This window comes from Mercenaria mercenaria, chromosome 6 (assembly GCF_021730395.1).
Source record: "Mercenaria mercenaria strain notata chromosome 6, MADL_Memer_1, whole genome shotgun sequence".
Taxonomy (NCBI): domain Eukaryota; kingdom Metazoa; phylum Mollusca; class Bivalvia; order Venerida; family Veneridae; genus Mercenaria; species Mercenaria mercenaria.
The window spans coordinates 79,513,950-79,540,679 of record NC_069366.1 but is presented as its reverse complement, the minus strand read 5'-3'; the positions used below and the strand labels follow the sequence as shown (position 1 = coordinate 79,540,679).

General features: G+C 36.2%; 2 protein-coding genes across 2 annotated transcripts; both read left to right on the top strand.

The window, feature by feature from the left end:
• On the top strand, positions 1-26,422 carry LOC123548433 (RNA-binding protein 39-like). The gene is made up of 12 exons (XM_045335698.2): positions 1-140; positions 7,703-7,790; positions 10,018-10,064; positions 11,617-11,667; positions 12,218-12,415; positions 12,706-12,823; positions 13,241-13,534; positions 13,952-14,017; positions 14,988-15,192; positions 19,394-19,565; positions 20,141-20,325; positions 23,563-26,422. The coding sequence occupies exons 2-12, from the start codon at positions 7,737-7,739 to the stop codon at positions 23,721-23,723; spliced, it is 1,551 nt and encodes a 516-aa protein (XP_045191633.2). The 5' UTR covers positions 1-140; positions 7,703-7,736; the 3' UTR covers positions 23,724-26,422.
• Positions 791-3,420, top strand: LOC123560014 (uncharacterized). Its single transcript, XM_045352226.2, has 2 exons — positions 791-970; positions 1,231-3,420. Exons 1-2 carry the CDS (start codon positions 956-958, stop codon positions 3,022-3,024), a joined length of 1,809 nt encoding a protein of 602 aa, XP_045208161.1. The 5' UTR covers positions 791-955; the 3' UTR covers positions 3,025-3,420.
• Positions 26,423-26,730: the final 308 nt, after the last annotated feature.

Here is a 26,730-nt window from a genome sequence, read left to right as displayed (position 1 = left end):
AAAGTGTGACCTTTTTGAGCGAAAAGGTTTCCTTTTCGCACTTTAGCGTCCCGCTCCCTGAGGTCTAATGTGAAAACCCCAAATATTGGACGCCATTTTTGTGCAGAGAACAGAAAGAAATTTAGAAAATAGAAGTCTAGGTATAAATTATTAAAAAAATATTGTCCCTTTATTTGATTATGGTAAACTTTGGGTCGAAATTTTGTGTATTAAGATTGGCTTTTATACTGGCGTGTTCTACAATTATGTTGTTCAACTGAAGACGCAACCGGTTGTGTTCAATGGTTCGTCAGAACTTCGTGCAAAAAACGTTTCGTCCATTTATGTGCGTATTTTGTGAGTCTGTGGTGCTTTGCCAAATAATTCTGTTGTTTTAAAGGTTACTGTTGTCTGTGCCAGCAAACAATACAATACAATACAAATTTTATTTATTGTCGGTATGGCACAACAAATCCGCATTAGCTATGCTATTGACCGACTTATTTAACAAATATATAACAATACATAATTTTAATATGAGTAAAAAGCATTTGCACACGTATTATTAAAACATCATAATGTAATAGCACATTTACATATAAAAAGAAAAGCTGAGGTACTGGTGCTAATCTTGACCGTAGTTCTATAAATAAACGTCGGACTTCAATATTTTACGATTTTGACATTTCATATAGTCCGACGTTTTATCGAAAGTATGAATTTCCAAGTAGAGCTTTCCGCAAAAGTTCTTGCGGAAGGTTTTACAAGTTCACAGTTAGGGGTGGGTATTGCCACGAAAATTGGTATTGCGATATATTGCAATATCCTGGCATCTTACATTTTCGACGTATTTACATTTTCGACGGTGTTAGTTATTCCCCTTTAAAATCGAGATCTCGCGTGATTTCATGAAGCTCCGCCCTCCCGGAAGTAAACAAACACCGAATACACACGCTGAGCTGTCAAAGTGTTCAAAATGGAAATTAGACAGGTAAAATATCGATTTCTGTGACAATAATGTAAAATTTTACTACTTTTACTATTCCTAAAATACCTGTTACAAAAAATGTTGATAACTCTACCTTTTCATTAAAATATCTTCAAAGAAACAACTGTACGTCTGCTATAGTAATAATTCTCATAACTGGTCACGTGATATGTCAAAAATTATATACAGGGTGTGCCCAAAAGTTTGTTCCGTAAATAGTACTTTGTTACGAGCATTGTCAGCTTTTTGTGTTTTGTTTGCAGACCCAGGCAAATGTTCGGGGCAAGTACAGGTCATACTCTGCCAGTGACTTGCATGAGGCATATGCTGTAGTGGTGGAACAAGGATTACCTGTTGAGAGAGTTGCCAAACGTTTTAATATCCCAATCACTACACTGAAAGATAGAGTGAAGGGCAGAGTACACATTGATACTGTTCGGTCTGGTCCTCAAACCATGTTTACATTAGAGCAAGAAGCTTTTCTCTGCAAACATTTGATGACAATGGCTGAGATAGGTTTTGGCTATTCAAGACAAGAGACAATCAATCTGGCAACAGACTATGCAGTTCATTTGGGAATCCGGGAGAAAAGCAAACCATTCAGCCTTACATGGCTTTACAGTTTTCTTGATAGGTGGCCAGAACTAAAGGTGAAAAAGCCACGCAGTCTAGAAATTGCTCGTGCAAAATATGCAACACGTCCTACTATTGACAGGTATTTCAATGAACTTAACTCCATACTTACTAAGTACAATTTGAAGGATAAGCCCTCCCACATTCTTAACATTGATGAAAAAGGCCTTAATCTGGAACACAAACCTCCAAAGATTGTTGCAGGTGCTCACTACAAGACGCAAGCCGTAACAGCCGGAAGGTCCAAAACAGTAACTGTTATTGGCGGTGGCAATGCTCTAGGTCAACAGATCCCACCATTTTTCATTTTTCCGGGAGCTAGGATGCAGCCAGCACTGATGGAAGGGGCAGCACCAGGGGCCGATGGAACTGTATCAGAATCCGGTTGGTCCAACACAGAGATCTTCGGAAAATATATGAAGGAGCATGTAGAGCCACTTTTGCCAGCACGAAACAATGACAGCCCAGTATTGATACTCTATGATGGTCATAAGAGCCATGTATCACTTGGATTAGTAGAGTGGGCACGAGATCAGCACATAGTTTTATTCGTACTTCCGCCACATTGCTCACACTTGTTACAGCCTATGGACGTATCATGCTTTGGTCCATTTGAAGTTGGTTGGAACGCAGCTTGCCACCACCACATGAGGGAGTCAGGTGGTCGTGTAGTCACACGGTACGAGGTGGGCCGCATCGCGAGCAAGGTATACAGCTCTACTCTGACACCTTTAAACATCCAGTCAGCATTCAGGCGATGTGGAATATACCCCTTCAATCCTGATGTCATCAATGACAAATCCATAGCTCCGTCATTGACATTTCACCCACGTCCTGAATCTAGCACATGTCCTGATGAGCTACAAGGTGACAAATCTGATCCAAAAAATGAAACAACCATGTCTGAAGCTAGGATCTTTTTAGAGAAAAGGGGCGGTCAAATCCTAGAGAACGTCACTGTTGCCAAGGTCAGGAGGACACTTAGTAAGGTCGTGGGAGGAAAGCCAATAACTGAAGACACAGTGTTTGAAAACATGAAAGACCACGTTGCCCAACAGAAAACACCAAGCTCAAGGTCAAAAACACCTAAAAAACATCAAAAGAAAGACTTACCTTTGTTGAATATACCTAAGTCTCCTAGGCCTGTACAACAACCTAGCACATCCAGCAATAATCGGAAGGCAGATGTAGAATCACCAGCCTCAATAATTTCCGATTCTGGTGATGAAGATGACACTGAAGTATGCTCAGTTTGTGGTAGGTTCACTCCAACTGAGTTGAAATATTGTGTAAATCTGACACTGGTAAAGTGGGGATGCTGCGATAAATGCGACAAATGGGTTCACTTGAGATTTTGCTCCCCCGTGAAAGTTCTGAGGAGAAACGACCCCTTTCTGTGCCCAAAATGCACAGAGGAGGAGTAGTTGAAGCACAACAATGCTGTTGTATTTTTTATAAAAACATAAAAAAATAGCAAAAAAAAATTTGACTGTTTTAGAAATTTGTGCACAGAACGTTACGTTTAATATTTTTAGTGTTTATCAAACTTTTGAACATTGCCTTTACCTGTAAAATGGCAACCAATCAGGACCGTCGAAAACAATGACGTCACTTGGAGGGAAGCGGAAATTGGTATGCGGCCATATTTCTGAACTTAGAAGGTAAATATTTGTTGTGTACGATTAAAAATTGTAAGTTTGTTGGGAAAATGAATGTTTTTTATGATAATGCTTCAATTATCCCATTATGCAAAGATTTAAAATGAATATAGTGCCCGATTTCCTTACACCGTCGAAAATATAAGAAGCCAGGATATAGTATGTGGATATTGAAATATACTGCGATATATTGTACCAGTTATTTAATGAACAAAAAGATGACGAATCATACTGTTTTTTTTTTCCAAATTTATTTAATTAAAAATGAGTAAAATGACTAGTATCGACAACACGAGTGTTTGCGCGACCTTATCAGGCCTCGACCTTAACTTTTTTCAGCAGTTGCCAGCAGGTCCACCAACTGCTAAAATCTAGTAGACCTGCTCAGACTTTAGTGGACCTCCAATTCTATCACATTTCTAAAATAATTAAAAATGGAAGACTGTAGCAATCTGTTATACCGAAAAATAATTATTTTGAAAAGTGTCCCAAAATATGGACACAATAATCATCATCCTCCCGACCCGTGTTGAAAGTGAAAAAAGAAAACATCAACAATTAATTATCGGTAATTATTCTGATGATAAACTAAGTAATTGGCCTTGTTTTCATCTTCAATTAACACCCTCTCAAGGAGCTAAAAGAAGTGTGTCGGTTATTCGTGGCATCTGAAGCGGAGATCAAAGCGGTATAGTTTCCCCGAGATTGTCATGGCATTACGTCATGTTTTCGCGCCATGTGACACATCACTGTCTGATCGTACTTTCTCGATTCCTTTAATTGTTGAGATGGCCGCGGTAGCGCGGCGCCTTATGCGGCTGGGGAAGGGCCTGCTAAATTTTCTTATTGGTTTTATTATGTGGAATTGGGTCCTTAAAATAGCTGTAAACCAGTCTGCTACCTGCACTGGAAATGAAAGAAGAAAAATGAAAACAAAGTTGAATCATGCTGGCAAGAAAAGGATTTTTTTGTGTGAATCTTCTTGGTTTACGTTATGGTTACTTAATGTTATAAAATAACCGATATTCGAAAATCATATCGCAATATCGTATCGTTGGAAAAAACATCGCAATAACCGGTCTACCGCGGTATATCGCCCACCCCTATTCACGGTAGAAGTGACTTGAAAGCAATAGCTAAATACCAACAACGGACAAAGAAACCTAATTTATACATCCATTGAACATACTGTCTTACTGAAGATATTGAAGATCAGTCCGCACTTTGAAAATGAAATTTACATCCATTCACTTTCACAACACAACACGAACTGTCAAATCTTCTATATTATAAAGATTAATTTTAGACGAAAAAATATCACGGTCGGATTTGAAAAAAGTGGGGCCCGTTACTAAAGTATTGTCTATGTAGTATGCATATGTTTATAATCGATGGGTGTAATCAGCATTTACTGGTTGTAATTTTATTATAAGTTACTTAAATTAGTTGTAAAGTCGCTATCAAAGCAGTTTAAAAGGCTAGTCCATATGTGTTCGGCGGTACCCATGCGTTAAATAATGGCCGCAGATTTTTTACAAGTGTCGTAGGCTAAACGTATTTGTTTTCGTTTAAGCATGTATAATTGATTCTATATATTTATTCGGTGTTGTATTGTTCGTGATATTTCAATAAATTACGCTAGAAATTTCTGTGAAATGCGTCGGGGAAGTGATTGGTGGTGCAGTTTCAGTTACGGTAAACCAGTGTTTCACGTGTTTGAGAGTTTTCCTACATTACACTTCAATAAAATAAAGTTGTAATCTGTGCTATGCAAATGGCTGACATTCGATTAAACTTGACACAGGGACACGTTGAACGTCCAAATATTAAAAGGCGCCCTGTGCAAGTTTAATGTTATTGAACTAATCTTGACCGTAGCCTAAAAATGCCTCAGATAAACATCAGATAAAAACTGAAGATAAAAGACAGCACAAGTGTGTCTAATTTACTAAAACACCTATAAGATAGAATTAAAAACAAAATGACCGGATTAGCACCTGCATCTCGATAGTTGCAGCAAAACACAACATTATATAACGTGCATGCAAACATGAAGCATCACACAAATAATGCAGATACAATGTACAACAAGCAAAGAAGCAAAGAAAATCCTGTAATAAAATACAATTAGAAATACTATGCTTAGGTAAAAGCAAGCACAGCAAAATAAAATCAGCAAAAGCAGAATGAAAATAAGCATGTAACAGAGGTTAACTCAAACAGCACATGAAGAGCATCTGCAACTCTGTCCGCTCCAGGCATTGATCAGACTCCGGAACTGGCTCAGGTTTGTTTCCTCACGGAAATGCTGAGGGAGTGAGTTCCAAAGTCTGGGCGCTGCCGAGCGGAAAGAGTTCAGGCCATACCTTGTGGTTCTAACTTGCGGAACCTCTGCAGTGTTGCTGTACCTAAAAGAATATGAATTATTTTTTACTGTAATCAGATCATGAAGATAAACTGGTGCATGTTTGTTAATAATTTTAAATGTTTCTAAGGCAATAGTTCTTAATCTTCTAATTTTTAAGGTTGGTAGGTTGGATTTAATTAGGAGAGATGGATAGTTTGATGTATAATCATTGTAGATAAACCGTAAAGCTCTTTCTTGAATTTTCTCTATTTTATTTGCATTTACTTCACCACAAAAATGCCATGTTAAGGGACAGAAGTTGAAATTTGACATTATGAAAGAGTAATAAATATTAAGTTTTCCTAATTTACAAAGATTTTTCCCAATACGGTGTAGCACATTTAACTGTCTAGAAGCCTTTTTGCAAATATCTGAAACATGAGTTTTAAAATTTAATCTAAAATCTATTGTAACTCCTAAAAGTTTGACTTCATCTTCACAAGTAATTGAAGTATCTTTTAAATCTATGGAAAAGTTACTTTTGTTTGATTTTGGTCCTAAAGCTATTGCCTGAAACTTATCAGGGTTTGCCTGCATTTTGTTGTCAGTAAACCATTGTATTAAAGAAAGACTGTCCTGTTCTAAAGAATATTTTACTTCATTAATGTTGTGATCCGAATGAGATAGTGTGTTGTCATCTGCATAATTATACAAGTTACTTTTCTTTTCAAAATAGAAAATATCATTAATGAAAATGTTGAATAAAACAGGCCCAAGGATAGAGCCCTGAGGCACACCCTTGTGTATATGTTGAAAGCTACTAGTAAAATGTCCCAATTTAATACATTGCTTTCTGTTGCTTAAATAATTTGTAATTAACATTAATGCACTATCACTAACTCCGTAATGTTTTAATTTAAGAATCAGCAAATCATGAGGAAGGCAATCAAAGGCCTTGGACAGGTCCATCAAAACTGCTGCCACATATTTATTTTCATAGAGCGCTTGTTTCCAATCTTCAATGATCCTTAATAATGTTGTCTGACACCCAAATTTTGGCCTAAATGCAGAAAGATATATATTAAAATGTTGATCGAAAAATTCAACGATTTGGGTATTCATTGCACGTTCGAAAATTTTAGACACAATTGGAAGGATGGTGACTGGGCGATAATTGCCTTTCTCAAGATTGCTGTTTTTCTTATGTAAAGGAGTGACTTTTGCCATTTTTAAAGTATCAGGGAAAGCTGAAGTTGTAAAGGACTGGTTAAGCATGGAAGTGATATAATTTGAAATAACAGGTTTAGCCAGCTTAACTAGTTTAGAGGAAATACCATCTGCTCCTGTGGCTTTCTTAATGCATAACTTATCAATTTGCATGACGGTTGATATAATCAGTTATCGGTCCCATAAAAGAGTCCAAATAATAGGACGTTCGGGACAGCGTGATAACTTTGACTGTCTCTGTCTCCGTCATACATCCAAACTTATTCTGTTAGGAAATCCCCAACTAAAATCCGTTTGGAACATTTTCTGGTACATATACAAAGTATTTGTAATTAATGAATTTCTGTTGACATAATAAAAACATAAACTTGCTTCGTTGACATTTTCTAATTGATTTATATAAAAATTATCAAATAATTCCCAAAATTACGAATTTTTTGGTGATTTTAAGCAATGTATGTACTGCACACAATTAACGTTGACCGCATCTACATGCAATATGCGCAAACGATAAAACAAAAAGCTTTACATGACCGTGTACTGTGATTTATCCTCCATTATTTTGGTCCTTCGAAGTTTGGATGTTTAGATTGGCCGTGACAAATATAAAACAATCTGAATGTTGAATTATTTTGACTACCCTTTGTCCTTGTAACATAATTTCATACTTCAGAACACATTTTTGCTCCACATGATGCTATTAAAATTTCATGCTCGAAAACAAACCTAATTTGTAATACTTCGAATGAAATAATTCCACATCTGATTATTTATAATAGTAATATAGAACTAAATGTTCGACTACTAAAACATTTGCACAGTACTGTATCGAGATGCTGAAACTGAGAAGATGTTAACTTTTCTTTACAGATCTATTGGAGGTCACCTATATTATAGAGTTACAATGGCAGATGATTTTGATGTGGAAGCCATGTTGGAGGCACCATATAGAAAGGAGGTAATTAGATAGTTACAAAATATCAAGTTCTCACCATTATACGTTTACCAGATACTGACTTCTGATGTATAATTGCATATTAATCATAAATTGTACTAATTAGTAACAACTTACAGTATTAGAATTTAGATCAGCTGCAAGTTAAAAAATTAAAAAGTTGGACAACATAAGTCTTGTCCAAGAAATAGGATAAAACATGGCAAACTATGCAAACCAAGGAAAATAATTCTGTCAGTTTTGTAAAAATGAAACTTTGTAAGAAATTATTTTGCTTAAATGCATTTTGAAGAGACATGATCATTGTTTCAGCCTGTGTTATTGCAGATATATAGTGCTTTTTAGGCAATATTGGCAAATGTAAAGTATAAAGTATTCTTACATCACTTGTGTAAGTTGTGTTAGCTTTTCAATTCATTCTTTCTTTGTGGAAAAGAACAAAACATCCATGATGTATTTTTCTGCTGATGTATATGGTGAATAATGTCTGTTGAAATAAATCTGTTATACTTGTTACTTGTACTTAATTCATAAATTATCCTACAATTGACCTGTATGAATAGTAAGTAATCCACTCTCCTTAAAAAATGGTGTTTCTGTTTTATCATAGATAGTCAATTGTTATTGCGACATCTACACAAAAGGTGGTCATTTGAAGCAGACAATTTTAAAAGGTATTAAAGTAACAGAAATGGACAAGTTTTACTTATAATTTTGATTAACTTAGATGCATGAAAGATGCTAAACCTTTAATAGTAAAGACAATTTTATATTGCAAAAACAAAAGTAATTTGGTCAGCCTTTTATAATGTTTATAGAACTTTTTTACCAGTAATAGGTACCATGTGTTTAATATTTTGGAGATAATTTCATTCAGATGATGAATTAATGCAAAAGTAAACAAAAAAAATAATTTAATGAATATAATACTTATAAATCCGTTTCTGAATAAGCATCCATATTGAAACCTTCGCAGAAATTTTGCATTCTACACCTGTCCTTAATCTTCCTCAGGCCAAGTTCCAAGGTGACTGGAGAGGACGGATGACTGCAGCAACAGAAGGGAATTTCGCCACTTGTTAATTTCCCTCCCTGCCTGTGAATGACAGCATTACTGTTAACAGCACGCTGTTAGTTAAATATCTTGTCCTCATACTGTTGAATATTTGATGAATGAGTGAAAGTGTAATGAGTTAATCAATACTGAAACGTTTGTAAGGGTTTTCATCTTACTGAACAGTTACTAGTATGCTTAAAAGCATGATTTGGTTGGATACAAATTGCATTTCTGAAGAATTATGGTCAAAGTGACTACTGTTAAGTTGGTAGGGGTGTGTATTGGTTGGAATGATCATCAGTACGAAATCGATATATATCATGGGAGGTTTCTCCAAGTTACTGGTGTGACATTTTCATTTTCTTGGAAATTAACGTATAAATTCTCGATGGTGCGGGAATTGAAATAAACCCATGAAAAATGGGTTTCCTTAAATCACATGCGTAATTTATATAGGTTCCTTTGGAGCTATCAGTCAAAAGTGCAGTTTTCATAAAAACACTAAAATGATAACTGGAAAAAGCTACAGAAATATACTTTTGGGTTCTTAATTATAGGATATGTTTGATGTTTCAATATAGTATAACAGCCGAACCCAAAATACCAGTATTGAAATAAATCCAAAATCATTTCACTTGGTTTTTCAGTTTCAGTATTGATAACTGTTTATGGCCTTATTTCCAAGCAAGCTTCCTGTAACAAAAAACGTTCAAATTTATGGTTTATTTTCAGATACTGAATGTTAGTTTGTGTGTATTAAATAGCACCAAGTTAAATTCCTAGTTAATTAAAAACCAGCAGTTATTGCACATTTTGGCTTTGCAGGGCACTGAATTCTTTATATTTTTCCTAATTTCTCGTCAGTTAACATGATAAGAGAGATTATTCTGTTTGAGTTCGGTAAATACAGAAACTAGTTTCAATCAATGTTTGCTTGCTTGTAGAAAAGGCCAGTCTGAATGTTATGGGTATGAATGATCAAAGCATGACGGAAAAGATTTACATTCATTGGTAAGCAGTGTTACAGGACATTAGAACCACAATTGGCAGGATGTAGATAATTTAGTGTTTAAAAAATAATTTTGATACATTTCTAATGCATTTCTTCCCATTTTACTTTGCTCCTGTTGGTGTGCTGTTTGTGCCTATGTTGGTGTTTTCTGGAAAAAACAGGATGATGGCCGTGGAGATGCTTCCTACGACAGAGATCGCAAGTCCTCGTAAGTATAAAAAAACGTACTTTAGTTTTTCACTTCTAAAAGCAGCTACCAAACCTTGGATACTGTAGTGGCAAATGTGTCTGTTAACAAAGAATCTTTCTCATGATTATTATCAACAGCATGTCAGGTATAGATGACATGTCTAATTTCGGCCTATAGTTTTTGGATTTCTGCCCTCTCACATTCATATGTAGTTTCTACTGCTACAGTTTTCAAGGTTTGCTTGTAGTGTTGTTGTTTGCATACAGATTTTATAGATGGCCTCTGCTGCAAGCAGGATGTGCTTAGTGGCCTGGAAGATGGGTATAGGCCCAACAGCCTTGCAATTTTATCCGCTTGGTTTGAGGAAATTCAGATTTACAGCAGTTGCTGTGACACTGTTGGTAAAGAAACTTCTGAAAATCATAACTTGTAAAAATATTGCATCTAAAGATTTTGTCTGTTTTTGCAGATAATTGCCAAGAAAGTTTTAAAACTCCATTTTGAAATTTCAGATCTAGGAAGTGAAAAGAAATTTGAATTCTTGGGATAGTAACCAACATCGTCTTTTAATTTCAGATAAAAAGTTCAGGTATATAATGATTTAAAGCTTTATCAAAAATTTTGTCACATGGGAGGTTTTTGTACTCCCTCTGTGTATTTATGTGCATATTCTTAGTGATGTTTTTGGACATTGATGGGTTTTACACAGTAACATGGAAGGTTTTGGTACTTCTATGGTTACAGCCGAAAGCATGGAGGGTTTCTGTATTTACATTCTCGTGTTATTGAAAATGGAAGGTTTTTGTACTTCCATTGTCACACTCTAGAAAATGGAAGGTTTTTGTACTTCCATTTTTGTATTCAAAATTAACTTGATCAGTTTGGGTAGAATCTTTTTTTAGATGAGGACATGAAGTCAGTGGCCTTTAGCATGTCTGAAGTCCAGTCCTGTATTAGACAGGGGAGTATCTCTCTCCAGTTTTCCACCAGCTAGTTAAAAGTCTTGACAGGAGACATTGTCTGACTTTTACATGTCTTTTCAGATCTGTGTAGGGGGATTTGCGCTCGAGATCATGGCCATGTGTAGTTAAGAATTATAGTGATCTGTATGTATCTGCATTAGCTAACAATAGGTCTTGTTGTATATCGTTAAATAGGTGCAATTTTGGTCCTATTTGGGAAAGAAACATGCTCTGAATGTACCTATTATGCAGAAAATGAGCGCATCTAAAGGTATGTTAGAAAATAAGAGCAGTATGATACTGAGCTCACAGGAAACAAATGAGGTTTGGGGCAGAGACAATTGGCACTTATTCCTTCTCTAATTCTGTGGCAGCTGAAAATATATTCAATTGGCTTGGTGTAAGTGATGACACAAAAACAATCTAAAAAATATTCGAAAAAATTGATAATGAACTGTTTTTTACTGGTATAGATTTCATTATAAATGCTTCTATGCAGTTTTGTTGCATTCTATCAGTTAAAGTTAACTTGGACACATTTCTCCTTTTGAACAGTCTTAAAATAATGGTATGTTACAAAAATCTGACTGATTTTGATGGTTTTTCAGTCGAAGGAGAAGCCGAGAGAGAAGTAGAGATCGAGATAGGGACAAGAGAAGGTATGTAATTATTTTACAGTCTCTAAACATTCTTAAAATTGATATGTGTTGTGCTGAAGAAATACAGAAGTACTTGTCCAGTTTTTGTGCTCAGGTGTCTGTATATTTCGGCCTCTATAGAGCACACTGTAGAAAGTTTGATTCAGTGTGGTTGTATCTCAGAGGAAGTTAATTTTCCTATATATTTTACGCAAATTATGTACAAATGTAATTGGATGGGACAAGTGACATACATTACTCTCCAGAACGAAAATGACTTAAAACTCATTATGTTTAAAATGGTGTGGTTTATCGCTGAATATGTATGAACAGTTTTGGTTGAAAAATATTTAAAAAAAAAAAAGGAACAGCAAAAAAAAAAAAAACCACTGGCTTTATAATGTTTCTTCCACCTGTTGATATTGTACACATATACAATGTATTAAATTTATGCTGAGCATCATTCTATTTCTGGTAAAGGCTGAAATATTAGGGGGAAAAATTCTGTGAACTAGTGCTGAATATTTATGTTTAACTTGGTACAGTGTAACAAAGGAGTTTTTGTTTTCAGGAGTAGAGAGAAGGATAAGGAGAGAAGAAGAAGCAAGGAGAGACGCCGCAGCCGAGACAGGGAAAGGAAACGTAGTCGCAGCCGAGAAAGGAAGAGGAGTAGGAGCAAGGAAAGACGCAGGAGTAGAGACCGGGGAAGGCACAGGAGCAAGTCGCCCAAAAAATTCATCAAACGCAGCATCAGTAAAAGTCCTGTCAGGTAATGTGGACAAATGTTGATATGTGTGTAGGGGGTGGTAGTCATTGCTTATTAATTAGCAAGATGAAAATTTGATTTTGTTAACATTAATTAACTTTAATGGTGGAAAGATTTTAACCATATTTAAATTTTATTTAAGAGTTCATTAATACACTTTTAAAACAGTGTTAGGGAAATTTTTAAAAGACAATTTTCTTCAGAAAAAAAAATGGAACTGAAGAGTTATACGAAATTATGTATGGCAGAAATGAAAGAAAAGGGCTGGTAAAATACAAAACTCTGTATTTCAGGGAGCCACCACAAGATCTCACTCCAGAAGAACGTGATGCAAGGACTGTTTTCTGTATGCAGTTATCAGCCAGAATTAGACCTCGAGATCTTGAGGAGTTCTTCTCTTCAGTGGGTGAGGTAAGTTGGTCTTAAGAATGCAAAAAGCATTAGTTTTATTGCAATTATAGTTCCTGCAGAGCAGCTGTTTTCCTTGTTGTTTTCTGTATTTTATGTCAACATGCTTGATTGTTGAAATAAAGAATATCATTGTCAGTCTCTTCATTAACAGTAGTATGGCAGCCTATCCTTGCAACATTGTGTATGAGCAGAATAGTGTTTTGGCAGTTTTCATGAAAAATGATACCAGTTTATTCGAATTTATGATTTATAGCCATTCCTAAATAAAAGAAGAAAGGAAGAAAAATTATGCTGTCATTTTGATTTCCCAGATGATTATAGAGTCTGGAGACATGAGAATTTCAGTTATCCTTATCTAAAACACCTGTTGACATTTGACAAATTTACATCTTGAAATCTCACCTTTTTGTCTTACAGGTGAAAGATGTTAGACTGATCACAGACAATAAGACACGGAGGTCAAAAGGTATAGCATATATAGAGTTCAAGGACACAGAATCGGTTCCACTTGCCATGGGTTTGACCAATCAGAAACTTCTAGGTGTACCAATTATAGTACAGGCGTCACAAGCAGAGAAGAATAGAACTCCCATGCCAACAAACATTATAACAAAGAATCAACAGACTGGTCCTATGAGGCTGTATGTAGGCTCATTGCATTTTAACATCACAGAGGATATGCTGCGAGGAATATTTGAACCATTTGGAAAGGTACATTTTTTTTTTTGAAACCCTGCTGAAATTATTAAGAGTACTTACTGTAGCTTTCAGAAAGTGAGTTCTGTCGTATTGAAAAAATGTTGGTTGTGCTTGAAGCAGTGGCTGCAATTCTGAGTGACAGAATTTTCCATGTTATGAAATTCTTATCAAGGAAAATAACTTCAAAATTTGGGGAAAATGATGTGTTTCGCAGATAGAGCATTCTTTTACATTTCGGTATTAACTGTGTTTCATTTTGAACAAGATAAGGAATATTGACTTCTATCATCACAAGCAGTGTCTCGTTTGATCCGCATGAAATTGTGCCATTTTAAGAAATATCAATGAACAGTTAGCTTTTGCTTAGCATTAATTTGAAGACAAGAGAAAAGAAAACATTGTAATACATTGGTAATTGCTTGATTTCAGATTGAGGACATCAAACTTATCAGGGATCATGAGACAGGAAAATCACATGGTTATGGTTTTATTACAGTAAGTAGCTATTTCTGTTTATAAACTTAACTTATCCATTATATATGCAGTGTGGACCTGTGTCATTTGTGTTTTTATGCCCCCAGCATTTACTGATGCGGGAGGCATATAGTGATTGTCCGTCCGTACGAGGTTAACCAAATGGGACCGTTTAGTCTAGCATCAATACCCGTTACTAGAATGACTTGATACTAATGCAGATGTAACCTGTGACTGTTCCTCATCTTTAGACATCACCTGATCTCAGTTTGACCTTGACCTCATTTTGGACTTAGGTTGCTTTTATATGGGCCATCTTTTGGTTAACCAAATGGGACCGTTTCGTCTAGCATCAATACCCCTTACTAGAATGACTTGATACTAATGCAGATGTAACCTGTAACCATTCCTCATCTACAGACATCACCTGACCTCAGTTTGACCTTGAACTTGGCCTCGTTTTGGACTTAGGTTGCTTTGTATCGACAAGGATGCCACCGGGGGCATCAAGCGTTTATTGAACGCAGCTTCTTGTTTTTAGCAGAAGTATGGTGAATGTTCATTGTCAGAAAAAAGTGAAATTAAGAATGTTTTAAAATAATTTGGACAGTGCTTTAAATATTGTCAAATATTTATCTAGAATACAAGTGTAATTAATGGCAAATTCCTGGGAAAAAGCATGATGATAGTAAAGGAAATGAGCTTTGTATTTCCGTTGGCAAGAAATGTGGATAAAAGCTCTACCAGAAAATAGTGGATTATCGTGAAATATATAATTTTGTTCATTTGGCATTGAATTTTATGGTTTCTGCCATAGGAACTAATAAATTCATGGATTTCAAATATAATAAATGGGAATTTTATGTGTGTTGGGATTTATTTTTCGTCCACTACTGATAATAATGATACAGCATACAAAATAAAAAGCTCTGAACTCTTTCAATAGTAGTCATTAGTGTTATAGTGAACACATTCTTGGTTTTATTTTTAGTATAAAAGTGCCGAGGATGCCAAAAAAGCCCTGGAACAGTTGAATGGTTTTGAGTTGGCAGGACGACCAATGAAGGTTGGAAATGTTACAGAGAGACAGATGGATGTACAGACAGGTGGACAGCTGGATAATGATGAACTTGACCGTGCTGGTATAGATCTCGGAGCAACTGGCAGGTTACAGCTGATGGCCAAACTGGCAGAAGGTAATTTAAGCTAAAGATTATTGTGTGCTTAAAAATTACTTAAGTGATTGTGTTGGACTGTCGTTTGCTGTTTTACCATGGAGTTTTGCAACAAACATGAATTTTTAGCTCTACTATTAGAAGAATAGACAGAGCTATTCTACTCACCCTTAGCTTATAGCTTAAACTTATTTTTTTCTTTTTCTAGGTCAATTACCAATCTCACTGCTCAAGTCCCATAACTCTGACATATAATTTGGCCAAATTATGCCCCCTTTTGGACTTAGAAAATCCTGGTTAAAGTTTTGCTTGCAAGTTACTATCTCGGAAACTAATGCAAATATTGAATTGAAACTTCACACCTTTCTTTGGGTTTATAAAATAGGTGATGGCATCAAGTCCAATATTTTGGAAAATTATATCCCTTTTGAACTTAAAAAGTTTTGGTTGAAGTTTTGCATGCAAGTTCTCAAAAACTAATGTAGTGTGCTTGATTTTTAGCTCACCTGTCACAAAGTGACAAGGTGAGCTTTTGTGATCACACAGCGTCCGTTTGTGCGTGCGTGCGTAAACTTTTGCTTGTGACCACTCTAGAGGTCACATTCTTCATGGGGTCTTTATGAAAATTGGTCAGAATGTTCATCTTGATGATATCTAGGTCAAGTTCGAAACTGGGTCACGTGCGGTCAAAAACTAGGTCAGTAGGTCTAAAAATAGAAAAACCTTGTGACCTCTCTAGAGGCCATATTTTTCACAAGATCTTCATGAAAATTGGTGAGAATGTTTACCTTGATGATATCTAGGTCAAGTTCGAAACTGGGTCACGTGCGGTCAAAAACTAGGTCAGTTGGTCTAAAAATAGAAAAACCTTGTGACCTCCCTAGAGGCCATATTTTTCATAAGATCTTCATGAAAATTGGTCAGAATGTTCATCTTGATGATATCTAGGTCAAGTTTGAAACTGGGTCACATGCTGTCAAAAACTAGGTCAGTAGGTCAAATAATAAAAAAACTTTGTGACCTTTCTAGAGGCCATATTTTTCATGGGATCTGTATGAAAATTGGTCTGAATGTTCATCTTGATATCTAGGTCAAGTTCGAAACTGGGTCACGTGCGGTCAAAAACTAGGTCAGTAGGTCTAAAAATAGAAAAACCTTGTGACCTCTCTAGAGGCCATATTTTTCACAAGATCTTCATGAAAATTGGTCAGAATGCTCATCTTGATGATATCTAGGTCAGATTCGAAACTGGGTCACGTGCCTTCAAAAACTAGGTCAGTAGGTCAAATAATAGAAAAATCTTGTGACCACACTAGAGGTCACATTTTTCATGGGATCTGTATGAAAATTGGTCAGAATGTTTATCTTGATAATATCTGGGTCAAATTTGAAACTGGGTCACGTGCTGTCAAAAACTAGGTCAGTAGGTCTAAAAATAGAAAAATCTTGTGACCTCTCTAGAGGCCATACTTGTGAATGGATCTTCATAAAAATTGGCCAGAATGTTCACCTTGATGATATCTTGGTCAAGTTAAAAATGGGTCAAGTGCCTTCAAAAACTAGGTCAGTAGGTCAAATAATAGAAAACCTTGTGACCTCTCTAGAGGCCATATTTTTCATGGGATCTTTATGAAAGTTGGTCTGAATGTTCATCTTGATGATATCTAGGTCAAGTTCGAAACTGGGTCAACTGTGGTCAAAAACTAGGTCAGAAGGTCTAAAAATAGAAAAACCTTGTGACCTGTCTAGAGGCCATACTTTTGAATGGATCTTGATGAAAATTGGTCAGAATGTTCACCTTGATGATACCTAGGTCAAGTTCGAAACTGGGTCACGTGCCGTCAATAACTAGGTCAGTAGGTCAGATAATAAAAGACCTTGTGACCTCTCTAGAGGCCGTATTTTTCATGGGATCTGTATGAAAGTTGGTCTGAATGTTCATCTTGATGATATCAAGGTCAGGTTCAAAACTGGGTCACATGAGCTCAAAAACTAGGTCACTATGTCAAGTAATAGAAAAAACGATGTCCTACTCATTTCAGAACTGGGTCATATGGGGACAGGTGAGCGATTCAGGACCATCATGGTCCTCTTGTTTGCTAGACTGATTTGAAAAATTTGGACCTCGCACAAGTTTTCTTAGTGGGTGTCTATGGGAAAATGACAATTTTCTTACTAAAAGAAATTTTTCTACAATGTTGATTTTAATGAAAAGTCCCACAGTCCTAAATAAACATATTGCCAAAATGTATAAGTCCATGTGATTGTTTTCGAGATATTTTCCCATGATTAAAGTGATCCATATACTTCAAGCTGTTTGTAAGATATTGTTTTGAATTATTTAACATGTCAGATGTTTTAGTATTATAATTATGTCTCCCCAAGGAGACATATTGTTTTTGCCCTGTCGGTCCGTCCGTCCTTCCGTCCGTCCGTCCGTACGTCACACTTCATTTCCGAGCAATAACTGGAGAACCATTTGACCTAGAACCTTCAAACTTTATAGGGTTGTAGGGCTGCTGGAGTAGACGACCCCTATTGTTTTTTGGGGTCACTCTGTCAAAGGTCAAGGTCACAGGGGCCTGAACATTAAAAACCATTTCCGATCAATAACTAGAGAACCACTTCACCCAGAATGTTGAAACTTCATAGGATGATTGGTCATGAAGAGTAGATGACCCCTATTGATTTTGGGGTCACTCCGTCAAAGGTCAAGGTCACAGGGGCCTGAACATTGAAAACCATTTCTGGTCAGTAACTTGAGAACCACTTGACCCAGAATGTTGAAACTTCATAGAATGATTGGTCATGAAGAGTAGATGACCCCTTTTGATTTTGAGGTCACTCCGTCAAAGGTCAAGGTCACAGGGTCCTGAACATGGAAAACCATTTCCGATCAATAACTGAAGAACCACTTCACCCAGAATGTTGAAACTTCATAGGATGATTGTACATGCAAAGTAGATGACCCCTAACGCTTTTGGGGTCACTCCATTAAAGGTCAAGGTCACAGGGGCCTGAACATTGAAAACCATTTCTGGTCAGTAACTTGAGAACCACTTGACCCAGAATGTTGATACTTAATAGGATGATTGGTCATGCAGAGTAGATGACCCCTAACGATTTTGGGGTCACTCTGTGAAAGGTCAAGGCCACAGGGGCCTGAACATTGAAAACCATTTCCGGTCAGTAACTTGAGAACCACTTGACCCAGAATGATGAAACTTCATAGGATGATTGGTCATGCAGAGTAGATGACCCCTAACGATTTTGGGGTCACTCTGTTAAAGGTCAAGGCCACAGGGGCCTGAACATGGAAAACCATTTCCAATCAATAACTTTAGAACCTCTCGACCCAGAATGTTGAAACTTCATAGGATGATTGTTCATACAGAGTAAATTTTGGGGTAACTCCGTTAAAGGTCAAGGTCACAGGGGCCTGAACATTGATAACCAGTTCCGATCAATAACTTGAGAACCACTTGACCCAGAATGTTGAAACTTCATAGGATGATTGAACATGCAGAGTAGATGACCCCTATTGATTTTGGAGTCAGTCAATTAAAGGTCAAGGTCACAGTGGCCTGGTTCATGTAAAATCATTTTTTGGAAATAACTTGAGAACCACTTGACCTACAATGTTGAAACTTAATAGGATGATTGGACATGCAGAGTAGATGACCCCTATTTATTTTGAGGTCACTTGATCAAAGGTCAAGGTCACAGGAGCCTGAACAGTGACTTGAGAACCACTAGGCCAAGAGTGTTGAAATTTAGCGGCATGACTGGACATGCCAAGTAGATGATCCCTATTGCAGCCAACCATCAGTGTCTCTTTGACTTTCGCTCCTGACCCCTATTGACTTCTTGCCTATAGGACTTTGCATTTGGGGAGACATGCGCTTTTTTACAAAAGCATTTTCTAGTTTAACTATAGAAAGATAGTAACGTTGCTATTGTAATAAAGTACCATTATTTCATAAAAGTATTTTCATTTTCATATGCCAAATCCAGGCTTTATTCTACTTTATCCAGATAAATGATGTTAGCCATCACTTACTGTTTAACAAAGGTGCAGAACGACCTTAATCCAAAGTAGTAACAGAAATAAAAATTATCAAAATATTTGCTTAAACAACCTTCATAAATCTATATCTATATCAACTATATAAAGTTTTTGTAAGAAGTGCATTTTTCATTTACAAATAAATTATCTTTTCAGGAACTGGGTTTGAGATACCAGATTATGCAAAGAACTCCCTACAGATGCAAGGAATGCCAGCCACAGGCCCAGCAGCTCCTGCAATAAAACCTCAGGTCCCTGCTGCCACCACTCAAGCACCACCCATAGCAACACAGTGTTTCATGCTCTCCAATATGTTTGATCCTACAATGTAAGTATGTTTGAAAGAAACTAGTTTCATAGGTTTTATCCTACATTTATTATATCTGCCGACAAACTGGAGTGTTTTGTTAGTCATCTTTAGTACAATCCTTAAATGCACTAGTGGCAAAGTTACACTGTCAGACTGGTCTTTTGACTGCTAGAAACCTTGGCCATAGCCAGTCTTAACTTCTAAAATTTATCTTTTGCTGTAAGAATATGCTTTTGGAGGGCTGTTTGCTGTTGGATTTATAGGTGATTTAATTCATTAGCAGTTATTTGAGAATGAAATTATGTAAAGAAGAATTCTTTCGTCTAAAAGATTTATGAAAAACAGAATGTACCCACTTGTGACTATTATAACATTCTGAAGTTAAATGACAGTTTAAAGAGTGTTAATCATATGTTTATATGTAGGATTCTACAGTGACCTTAACTTTTATTAAGGAAACATTTTTGATCTTTCTAAACCTGGTTTATAATTATGGTTATAAAATACTAATCACTTTCCTTTCCAGTTCACTTTGTATAACTTTTTAAGTAACCTTGATTTAATTGAAAATGATTAAATCATTTCTTTCACAGTGAATCAAAAACAAGCTGGGATCAGGAAATCCGGGATGATGTGATTGAAGAGTGTAGTAAGCATGGTGGTGTGTTACACATCTTTGTGGACAAGGCGTCGGCACAAGGAAATGTTTATGTAAAATGTCCAACAATAGCAGCAGCAGTGGCATCTGTTAACTCATTACATGGAAGATATTTTGGAGGTATGAACATAGCTGTGTATAGTAGTAATATCAGTATGATATATATAGTTTTAATCAACAAATTAATATTTGTAAGGTTAAAGCGATTTATATTTGAAGACGAATTTAGACCAGATATATCGCCCCAGAGTTTGGATGTTGTTGGAGTTATTCTTGCACCTTGTTCCTATCCAACTCTTGTTTTCCCAAAAGCAGACTCTACAGAGATATGCTTTCTTGACAACTTGCTAAAATGTGTTAATTTTTCAGTCCAGCTAAAAAATGTGTAAAGCAAGTCAAAACATGAAGATTCATAATCTGGCTTAACCCTTTACTCCATATACATTTAGCCTAATTAGGCTTATCATATCCATACAGCTTTACTGATAATCAGTACACTATCTCCATACAGGATATTGGGGAAAAAATGCAGAATTTATACCTGTGTTATTCAATTCAATATTACTATATTTAATATTGTTTTAAACACTTAGTAACCAACATAAAGTTTTTTCACAATTAAATTTTCTTTCTAATGGTACATTTTACATAAAAGTGTGATAAATATTTCTTGACATACAAAGCTTTAAACCCATTAGTTTACTTTTCTATAATAATTTTAGCTACTTTTCTATTGATGGTACTTATTTATTTCTACATTTTTCCCCTGGTATATTAGTTACATAATGTTTTTATAAGAATAATTGATCAAAAGCAATTTTATCTTATTAAAACACTTATCAGTAAAATTTCTTAATAGGATTAACATCAAAGTTGCCTACAATTATCCATAGCACACGCCAATTATCCAAAGATCACCCCAATCAACCATACCCCACACTGATAGGTAATATACAGACATATGTCATAAAATTCCTTAGTGCAGCAGGTAATTAGCTGTTAATTTGTCTTCAGGGTAAATCAGACCAATATGTATTTGCAACAGTTACTTTTTTAATCCATCATAAAGTGTATATTTTTTATATAAATCCATTGAAAAAAAAAATTCCGCTTTCTAAATCACCTGGGAAATGCAGAAACCTAAAAAAAAATTACAGTACTATTTTTAGCTTGCACAAATTCACAATTTGTACAAATAAGTACTACACAAATTCATAATTTGTAAAGATAAACTTGGGGGTATAATTAGCCTTGATCAGGCTAATTTTAGCTCAAGATGAAACTTTCCTCACAGTAATTTTCCATAAATACACTACCTCATTTCAGGTTTAAATTACCATTAAAAATCAAATATAAACCATATATTTTTTTGACAGATATCATTTGTACATGGTTTAAACTTTACAAAAATGCTTTTATAGGATTCCTTGATGTTGTACTTTATTCATAATTTGCTTTAAAACTTGAAGGCGTCAAAAAGAGTATCTATCAGGGAATGGATAGAGGTGGTAAAAAGCGTATCTATGGAGTAAAGGGTTAAACCGTGTAGAAAACAAATTTAAACCTGAAAATTCAGTGTAGCTTAAAACAATGTAGGTGCTTTCATGGCTGAAAGGTTAATATGGTTGACTTCAGAATGTCCCTCATCGTAGGTTCAGAACATCAGTTTTGAAGTAGAATTTTTCCATGTGAGGAAGTTGGTTTATGGAAGGTAGGTGGTTCTATCTGGGTGCCAGTCCTCGCTTGAAATTATGCTAGGAGGAACACCTGGGACTGCCTTTGTTGCCAGAAGCTGAAAAAGTAGCTGTATGACATAAATTTTGTTAATACATAGAAGAGCAAATTGAGGGCTGAAAATTCACAATCTGGCATAAAGCCAATGTAAATAAAGTTGGTAAAAAAAACCGTCCCTTAATAATTGAAAAGGGATTGATCAGGATACATGACCAGCATGGAGTAAATTCCCTTTTATTGTTATACCCCTACAAATGGGAGGTATATAGAAGCGAACTTGTCTGTCGGTTGGTTGGTTTTCATGGTTTCGGGACAATAACACGTGAAAGGCTTGACAGATTTAAATAATTTTTGGAACAAAGGTGTAACATAATAAAATACAGGTAAAGTCGACTTTGAGATCAGTAGGTCAAAGGTTAAGGTCACAATGACACAGAACAGTTAGTTTCCAGATGATAGCTTGAGAATGCTTGGGCCAGGGATCATAAACTTTAGTACACGGTGGTGGACGGATAGCTCAGTGGTTTGCACACTGGCCTTCCAGTCCTGAGGTCGGGGTTTGATCCCCGGCAGCTACTCGGGAATTTTCAGAAACGCTTTCCAGTGTTTCCGACCCAACTAGAGGTGTACTGGTCAGGAACCCAGGCAATCCTTGTATGTATCAGTGCTATACACTGGGCACGTTAAAGAACCAGGCTGTCTATTCGCAACAAGCTAGGCTAAGTTAGCTGGACAATCCTGTATCTGATTTCTGATCTCTCTGTCGTGGGAGCTTTGTCTCACTCTGTCCATCTGGTCAGATTGCTCTGTCTGTACTAGTAGAGGATGAATTATGCGCCCTGTGTGGCTGCATTTGAACCGTGTAAAGCACCTTTGAACGTGAAATTGATCATGAAAAGGGCACTATATAAATCTGGTATAATAATAATAGACAGGTGTAACATCATAAAATACAATAACTCATGAAAGGCTGGAAGGATTTAAATAATATTTGGTACACAGGTGTAACATAATGAAATACAGGTCAAGTTCGACTTTAAGGTCAGTAGGTCAAGGTCACAGTGACCTAGAACAGTTAAACCATTTCCAGACAGTAACTTGATAATGCTTGGGCCTAGGATAATGAAAGTTGATAGGCCAGCAGACTACACCTATTGATTTTGAGGTCAGTAGGTCAATGTCAGTGACCCGGAACAGTTAAACCATTTCCAGACGATAACTTGAGAATGCTTGGGCCTACGATCATGAAATTTGGTAGGAAGGTTGGTCATGACCAGCAGATGACACCTATTGATTTTGAGGTCAGTAGATCAAAGGTCAAGGTCACAGTGACCGGAACAGTCCAACCGTTTCCAGATGATAACTTGGGCTTGGGCCTAGGATCACAAAACTTAATATGGAGGTTGACCATGGCCAGCAGATGACCCCTATTGATTTTGAGGTTCGACTTTTGACATTGGCTTACTTCTGTGACAAGGCCGTGTTGTGGGGGTATAATTCGTACTCCTGTGACAGCTCTAGTTCAACTTATCCTGTTGTTGTTGTCTTAACAAAGATAAGAAGACAAAAATGTTAACTTGATAATGGGCAAGTCAAATGCAATGTGTCTCATTTCTGTTTCAGGTAAAATCATAACAGCAGCATACGTACCACTTCCGAATTACCACCAGTTGTTTCCAGAGGCTCAGCGAGCTAGTCAATTACTTCTCCCTTCTACACAGACTCTCAGTATTGGAGGATTTGCACCACAAACTTCTTTATTCAACGGGAGTCTTGTCAGATGAAATTTAGATTTCTCCATTCCTGTACACACATGAAATATATATATAAGTTAAAAATGCGATATCCAGGTTTGTTCGAAGGCTTTTTAAGCATGGACATACTTGAGTGATACTTGGCCAGATTTTTATACTATTTTTACTGGTTTATTGAGGGAAGTCGTCACGTGGAAATGAGATAAAGGCTAGTGTTACGCTGGTAGGCACAATTTTTTGCGTCTGTTCTGACATGATTACAGATAATGTACATTGTTCTAGTGTTGATAGGGAAAAAACGTAATTTGGGAGTTGGAGAATAATTAAGATCGGTGCAAATTAAAACTAATAAGTGTTGTTGAAAATAACTTTAGATTTATTATTCTGGTTGTACATTGAGGATTTTTATACGCCCAAAGGGACGTATTATGTTATGACGCTGGTGTCCGTCCGTCCGTCTGTCCGTATGCAATTTCGTGTCCGCTTTGTAACTCTTGAACCCCTTGAAGGATTTCAAGGAAACTTGACACAAATGTTCACCACACCCAGACGACGTGCAGAGCGCATGTTCCGGATGTCTCGCTTCAAGGTCAAGGTCACACTTAGGAGTCAAAGGTCATATCAGTTTGTTTCGTGTCCGCTCTGTAACTCTTGAACCCCTTGAAGGATTTCAAAGAAACTTGACACAAATGTTCACCACACCAAGACGACGTGCAGAGCGCATGTTCCGGATGACTTGCTTCAAGGTCAAGGTCACACTTAGGGGTCAAAAGTCATATCAGTTTGTCGTGTCCGCTCTGTAACTCTTGAACCCCTTGAAGGATTTCAAGGAAACCTGACACAAATTTCACCACACCAAGACGACGTGCAGAGCCCATGTTCCGGATGACTTGCTTCAAGGTCAAGGTCACACTTAGGGGTCAAAAGTCATATCAGTTTGTTTCGTGTCCGCTCTGTAACTCTTGAACTGCTGGAAGGATTTCAAAGAAACTTGGCAGAAATGTTCACCACATAGCAACGATGTGCAGAGCGCATGTTCCGGATGACTTGCTTCAAGGTCAAGGTCACACTTAAGGGTCAAAGGTCATATATGACTTTGCTTTGTGTATATTGCTCTGCATTGCAGTGCTCTTGTTTTTATTTGGCAGATCTCTTTTTTTGTACTTACAATAAAATTTTTTTGAATTACTTCCCTTTTATGTTACTATAAATAGCTTATTTTGAAACTTTTTTATTATTGGCCGTAGGGAAAAACCGAGACCACTTTTCTGTGGTACAACATGGATGGTACCTCCAATTTTAAGGTGTATTTTTACATACCTGTACCTGATAAGGATTTTTTTGTAGACTTTGAATTTTTTTTTTTTTTTGTGGACTTAGATTATTTTTTTTGAAGTTTTGCTTTGTTGTTCCAGTCCTTTGGGGCTTCAACAGTCAAGTTCTCCCATCCTATGATGTAAGCCTTTGGGCGTATATTGCCCCGCTTGGCGGCGCTCTTGTTTTACATTTCATCATTTTTTAGCGGATGTGATTGATTAGTGGGGATTAGGGAATGTATGTGTTGCAAGGCCCTTAACTCACTATGATGGGGTTAGTTCCCTTTAAAAAAAACGGGGATGTTCTGATGCATTTTCAAGGGAAAGTCACAAAGTTGGTATAACACATTTGTTACTCAGGAATATCTTTAGACTTACAGAATACATCAGGTATTTGAATTTCATCTGATACAAAGTAAATTTCAGTTAATTTAAAGATCTTTTCATACAGATTATTTTGATATATATTATTTAGCAGGAACTTGTGTAGAATATTGCAAAAATAATTTTGTTAAATAGGGAATATTGCATTTTTGGCAAGAAACTACTAAAACTTAAAACTTGTGTTATATGATTTGCCCTTGATGTCAAATGTTTATAAACGTTGGTTAATGAAGTGTTTTTTTTAGCTAGGATGCTTAAAGCTTTGTGTGTTACATGTTTCTTTTTAATGTAAGTAAGGAAGTGATTCTGTTTGCCATTTCACCTATTTAAGGTCCTAAAACTTTCCTTTATATGTTTCTGTCTTTACTTTGACCAAGAATAAATGACTGCTCTACATTTTCTTTAAAAGAATATATATGATATAAAAGGTGATTCATGTGTATTCACACCTACGTCCTTTTCTAAGTGAAAGTTGTTGCAATACTTGCTTATTTATTTCTGTAGTTACTGTAAAAGTCAATCTGTGAATCTTAACTCTTATTTAATCTGCTTTTATTGAAAATGTTATGTATCAGAAAGATTTATATAAATGAGCCATGCCATGGGAAAACCAACATAGTGGCTTTGCGACCAATACGGATCCAGACCAGCCTGCGCATGCGCGCAGTCTGGTCAGGATCCATGCTGTTCGCTAACAGTTTCTCTAATTGCAATAGGCTTTGAAGGCGAACAGAATGGATCCTGACCGCGCAGGCTGGTCTGGATCCATGCTGATCGCAAACCCACTTTGTTGGTTTTCTCATGGCACAGCTCAAATGTAGTTATAATAGATAATTTCTGATGCTGTATTAGAGTAGCACAAACTGTGTTTACTTTGTGGTAGGATTGGAATTGTATTATATTGTATATTTGGAAAATTAACATACATTTTAAAACATTCATACTTCATCTTTGATATTTCATTTATTGTTGATCGATGAGAAAATAATTGTTACAATTTGTCTATGAATTAAAAGTATTTCACAGACAGTATGGAGTCTTTTCTTTCTGATTACCAAGACTTATGTTCATTAATACATAATACAGACTAATGGAATACAATATATTTAACATTGTACAGTACAATAAGGCTATGTATTTGGACAAGCACCCATTTAAAAAAACAACACATTTTACATGCCGGAAATTTAAGTCCTGTTTTTAATTTGGATGTGTTGGAGACCAAATATATGCTGTATTGTACAAGGCAGTGGTAAATAATCATTCAATGCTTATTTTTCTCCGCAAAACTAGAATAAATCAACAAGCAGTCAAGATATCATTTTTAGCTCACCTGA